Source organism: Danio rerio, chromosome 11 (genome assembly GCF_049306965.1).
Source record: "Danio rerio strain Tuebingen ecotype United States chromosome 11, GRCz12tu, whole genome shotgun sequence".
NCBI lineage: Eukaryota > Metazoa > Chordata > Actinopteri > Cypriniformes > Danionidae > Danio > Danio rerio.
The window spans coordinates 47,791,501-47,797,500 of NC_133186.1; the positions used below are offsets into that span (position 1 = coordinate 47,791,501).

General features: G+C 40.9%; 1 protein-coding gene across 3 annotated transcripts in view; it reads right to left on the reverse strand.

The window, feature by feature from the left end:
• The window catches only part of LOC100329480 (lysyl oxidase homolog 4), a 49,965-nt gene extending 44,475 nt beyond the window's left edge, over window positions 1-5,490 (reverse strand). For all 3 annotated transcript variants that reach the window (XM_073917206.1, XM_068224451.2, XM_021479924.3), the window contains exons 1-2: window positions 5,344-5,490; window positions 3,404-3,492 (exon numbers count right to left, since the gene is read on the reverse strand). In XM_073917206.1, the coding sequence (XP_073773307.1) occupies window positions 3,404-3,492; window positions 5,344-5,411 (157 nt within the window). In that variant the 5' untranslated portion in view covers window positions 5,412-5,490. The remainder of the gene's footprint in view (window positions 1-3,403; window positions 3,493-5,343) is intronic.
• Between the last annotated feature and the right edge of the window lie 510 nt (window positions 5,491-6,000).

The window sequence follows — 6,000 nt, forward strand, 5'->3', positions numbered from 1 at the left end:
GGTGTGTGTTACCTGAGGGATTTATATAGACAGGTGTGTGTTACCTGAGGGATTTATATAGACAGGTGTGTGTTACCTGAGGGATTTATATAGACAGGTGTGTGTTACCTGAGGATTTATATAGACAGGTGTGTGTTACCTGAGGGATTTATATAGACAGGTGTGTGTTACCTGAGGGATTTATATAGACAGGCGTGTGTTACCTGAGGGATTTATATAGACAGGTGTGTGTTACCTGAGGGATTTATATAGACAGGCGTGTGTTACCTGAGGGATTTATATAGACAGGTGTGCGTTACCTGAGGGATTTATATAGACAGGTGTGTGTTACCTGAGGGATTTATATAGACAGGTGTGTGTTACCTGAGGGATTTATATAGACAGGTGTGTGTTACCTGAGGGATTTATATAGACAGGTGTGTGTTACCTGAGGATTTATATAGACAGGTGTGTGTTACCTGAGGGATTTATATAGACAGGTGTGTGTTACCTGAGGGATTTATATAGACAGGTGTGTGTTACCTGAGGGATTTATATAGACAGGTGTGTGTTACCTGAGGGATTTATATAGACAGGTGTGTGTTACCTGAGGGATTTATATAGACAGGTGTGTGTTACCTGAGGGATTTATATAGACAGGTGTGTATAACCTATTTGTTATACAGTATATAGACAGGTGTGTGTTACCTGAGGGATTTATATAGACAGGTGTGTGTTACCTGAGGGATTTATATAGACAGGTGTGTGTTACCTGAGGGATTTATATAGACAGGTGTGTGTTACCTGAGGGATTTATATAGACAGGTGTGCGTTACCTGAGGATTTATATAGACAGGTGTGTGTTACCTGAGGGATTTATATAGACAGGTGTGCGTTACCTGAGGATTTATATAGACAGGTGTGCGTTACCTGAGGGATTTATATAGACAGGTGTGTGTTACCTGAGGGATTTATATAGACAGGCGTGTGTTACCTGAGGATTTATATAGACAGGTGTGCGTTACCTGAGGGATTTATATAGACAGGTGTGCGTTACCTGAGGATTTATATAGACAGGTGTGCATTACCTGAGGATTTATATAGACAGGTGTGTGTTACCTGAGGGATTTATATAGACAGGTGTGTGTTACCTGAGGGATTTATATAGACAGGTGTGTGTTACCTGAGGGATTTATATAGACAGGTGTGTGTTACCTGAGGGATTTATATAGACAGGTGTGTATAACCTATTTGTTATACAGTATATAGACAGGTGTGTGTTACCTGAGGGATTTATATAGACAGGTGTGTGTTACCTGAGGGATTTATATAGACAGGTGTGCGTTACCTGAGGATTTATATAGACAGGTGTGTGTTACCTGAGGGATTTATATAGACAGGTGTGCGTTACCTGAGGATTTATATAGACAGGTGTGCGTTACCTGAGGGATTTATATAGACAGGTGTGTGTTACCTGAGGGATTTATATAGACAGGTGTGTGTTACCTGAGGGATTTATATAGACAGGTGTGTGTTACCTGAGGGATTTATATAGACAGGTGTGTGTTACCTGAGGGATTTATATAGACAGGTGTGTGTTACCTGAGGGATTTATATAGACAGGTGTGTGTTACCTGAGGGATTTATATAGACAGGTGTGTGTTACCTGAGGGATTTATATAGACAGGTGTGTGTTACCTGAGGGATTTATATAGACAGGTGTGTGTTACCTGAGGGATTTATATAGACAGGTGTGTGTTACCTGAGGGATTTATATAGACAGGTGTGTGTTACCTGAGGGATTTATATAGACAGGTGTGTGTTACCTGAGGGATTTATATAGACAGGTGTGTGTTACCTGAGGGATTTATATAGACAGGTGTGTGTTACCTGAGGGATTTATATAGACAGGTGTGTGTTACCTGAGGGATTTATATAGACAGGTGTGTGTTACCTGAGGGATTTATATAGACAGGTGTGTGTTACCTGAGGGATTTATATAGACAGGTGTGTGTTACCTGAGGGATTTATATAGACAGGTGTGTGTTACCTGAGGGATTTATATAGACAGGTGTGTGTTACCTGAGGGATTTATATAGACAGGTGTGTGTTACCTGAGGGATTTATATAGACAGGTGTGTGTTACCTGAGGGATTTATATAGACAGGTGTGTGTTACCTGAGGGATTTATATAGACAGGTGTGTGTTACCTGAGGGATTTATATAGACAGGTGTGTGTTACCTGAGGGATTTATATAGACAGGTGTGTGTTACCTGAGGGATTTATATAGACAGGTGTGTATAACCTATTTGTTATACAGTATATAGACAGGTGTGTTTTACCTTTGGACAACACAGTATATAGACAGGTGTGTGTTACCTGTGGTGCTTATATTGACAAGTGTGTGTGTTACCTGTGGACTATACAGTATATAGAAAGGTGTGTGTGTGTGTGTGTGTGTGTGTGTGTGAACTGTGGGCTATATATAGACAGGTGTGTATTACCTGTGGGACTTGTATAGACAAGTGTGTGTGTCACCTGTGGGCTTTATATAGACAAAAGTGTGTTACCTGTGGTGCTTATATTGACAAGTGTGTGTGTATGCTACCTGTGCACTACAAAGTATGTAGAAAGGTTTGTGTGTTACATGTGGGCTATATATAGACTGGTGTGTGTTACCTGTGGTGCTAATTTTGACGTGTGTGTGTGTGTTACCTGTGGACCCTATATAGACAAGTGTGTATAACCTGTGGGCTATAGATAGTCAGGTACCTGTGGTGCTTATATAGACCAGTGTGTGTGTTTTACCTGTGGGCTTTATATAGACAGGTGTTTGTGTTACCTGTGGGCCATATATAGACAGGTGTGTGTTACCTGTGGTGCTAATATTGACAAGTGTGTGTGTGTTACCTGTGGACTATTCAGTATATAGAAAGGTGTGTGTGTGTGTGTAGGTGTGTGTGTGTGTAGGTGTGTGTTTGTGTTACCTGTGGACAATATATAGACAGGTGTTACCTGTGGTGCTTATATAGACAAGTGTGTGTTACCTGTGGGCTTTATATAGACAGGTGTGTATTACATGTGGGCCGTATATGGGCAGGTGTGTGTGTGTGACCTGTGGGCTTTATATAGACAGGTGTGTGTGTTACATGTGGGCCTAAAACAGACAGGTGTGAGTTACCTGTGGGCGTTATATAGAGGGGTGTGTGTTACCTGTGGGACCTGATATAGACAGGTTAGGGTTCGTAATGCCTCATCATGTCCACCTGAGCTCGGTGCCGAGTGTAATGCCATGCTGTCAGTACTGAATCATGAACTGAGCCCATGTGGGAATAAGGCTGTAACACACCTGTGGGAAACTCACACACTCTGAACACTTTCTGGATGCACTGCAGTGTCTAATGTTAAAGTCAGCTCTCCTACATGTAGTTTGCTCGTTCCGTCTTTTTGTCTGGCCATGTTCCTCCTGTTGGTCCTCTATAATGTCCTGCAACTGCTCTCTGGATCTCTTCCTGTTGTTGAGATGGACAGTTATGAGACTGTGTTATTTATAAGCAACAGCAATGATGATTTCCAGAATGACGGATGATGTAGACAGCACAGCATTTATAGATCTGCAGGCACATTCACTGTATCGTTAACATATTGTTCACCTGATCTCAGACCCTATATATGCTTCTCTAAACCATGATGACTAAACCAGAGCGTATTAATATCGCAATAAAAGTTAAACACACAGAAGCAGACCGCTGGAAATATGCAGAAGCAGAATTAATGTTCCTTATAAAGACTACAGGACATACAGTGACCCAGTTTAATCAGTACTTATAACTAAAACAGATCAGGCCTTTTCTCTGGACCAGTAAATCAATTTAGTTATGGACCAGTACACTCACTGGCCACTTTATTAGGTACACCTGTCCAACTGCTGGTTAACACTAATGTCCACTCAGCCAATCACAGGGCAGCAGCTCACTGCATTTAGGCATGTAGACATGATCAAGAGGATCTGCTGCAGGTCAGAGCGAGCATCAGAATGGGGTAGAAAGGGGATTTAAGAGACTTGGTTATTGGTGCCAGACGGCCGCTCCTGTCAGCTAAGAACAGGAAACTGAGGCTACAATTCACACAGACTCACCAAAACTGGACAATAGAAGATTGGAGAAACGTTGCTGCTCTGATGAGTCTCCATTTCTGCTGACACATTCAGATGCTCGGCTCAGACAACATGAAAGCATGGATCATCCTGCCTTGTGTCAGCGGTTCAGGCTGGTGGTGGTGGTGTAATGGTGTGGGGGAGATTTTCTTTGGGTCCATTAGTACCAATTGAGCATCAACGCCACAGCCTACCTGAGTATTGCTGCTGACCATGTCCATCCCTTTATGAGCACAGTGTCTCCATCTTCTGATGGCTACTTCCAGCAGGATAACGCAGCATGTCATAAAGCTCAATCATCTCAGACTGCTTTCTTGAACATGACGATGAGTTCACTGTACTCAAATGGCCTCCACAGTCACCAGAGCTCAATTAAATAGAGCAGCTTTGGGATGTGGTGAACGGGAGATTGGCATCATGGATGTGCAGCCGACAAATCTGCAGCAACTGTGTGATGCTATCATGACAATATGGAGCAAAATCTCTGAGGAATATTTCTAGTAGCTTGTTGAATCTCTGACATTAAAGCAGTTCTGAAGACTAAGGGGTCCAACCCGGTACTAGTGATGTGTACCTAATAAAGTGGCCGCTGAGTGTACATTAATGATTGTGAATAAATCACAGAATATTTTTGTTATCAGTGAATTAGTTAAACAGTAGGGGTGTAACAACACACTGATTTGGATCAAAATATCTATTAAATAAGTATATGATGGATTAATTATTTGTTTGAAATACTGACACTTCTGTAAAGATGCAATATTATTTTGACTGTCTCCACATCTTCATGTATTCCAGCAGAAGTTCAGCCTCAAAAACATGTACAAGTTTTAATATGCTTTACCTAGTTAATATAAAGTTTTGATCAACTATCTGCTTTAAAACTGTCAGTAACGTCTGCAAATAAGTACACACATAAATAAACATGACCAAATGTCTGCGTGCTGCAGTATTTACTATAGTATGTGCATTTCCATCATTAAATAATTGACTTCAAGCATAGACACACATCTGATCAGTTCTTTAGCATCTGCCAGATAAAGCCGCTGTATATGAATGATGGTCATGTGGATATATTTAATAAACAGGTGTTATAAGCCCTGCAGCATCATCAGCATCACTGCTGTATTATGTGTTCAGATTTAACCTCATCTGCAGCCCGCAACTTCCTCTTTCATTTTGGACAGGATAAATATGTGACTGGTACCTTTCTAAGCGGTTGTAGGTGTTCTTCTGAAGTAAATAGTTCTGGTTTGTCGTGTTTTTGTCGTCCATGTCTGCGTGTTTGTTCGCCTCTGTCGTGTTCCGTTATTAGTACACTTCCCGCTCACAGTCTGGACTGCAGTGCAAAAGCGCGCCAGTGGGGCGGAAGTTGGTCGTCATTTATGAGAGGGCGGGGCAAGAAAAGCCCGTCAGATTCACTCAGAATAAAGATTACAGGCGCTCTGATTATTGAATTATTTTAGGACCTAATTAGTTCAGACAGCTGCAATGTAAAAAGACAGTATTAATTTTAATTTATAACAGTAATAATCTAAACCCAGAGGCGTTCCCGTCGAGTTGAACAGTAAATCTGTGCGGGTTTATTAGTGTCATCATCAGCCACAGGTTAAATCAGAAATATTCTGTTTTTGTGACCAGTTTGCTGAGCTTTCATCACTTACTATCCGAAAATAAGTTCATAAAGTAAAAAAAGCACAGCTTATCAGCAGTTCCTGGATGAAATGATGTTGTTTAAATTAACATTCTCTCAAATAAATATAGCTTAATCATAATAATATGAATAACAACATTATGCGACGCTAAAAAAAATATAAACTGGTGCACTGGATGATGTTTATTTTTAGAAAAAGATTTACTGTTC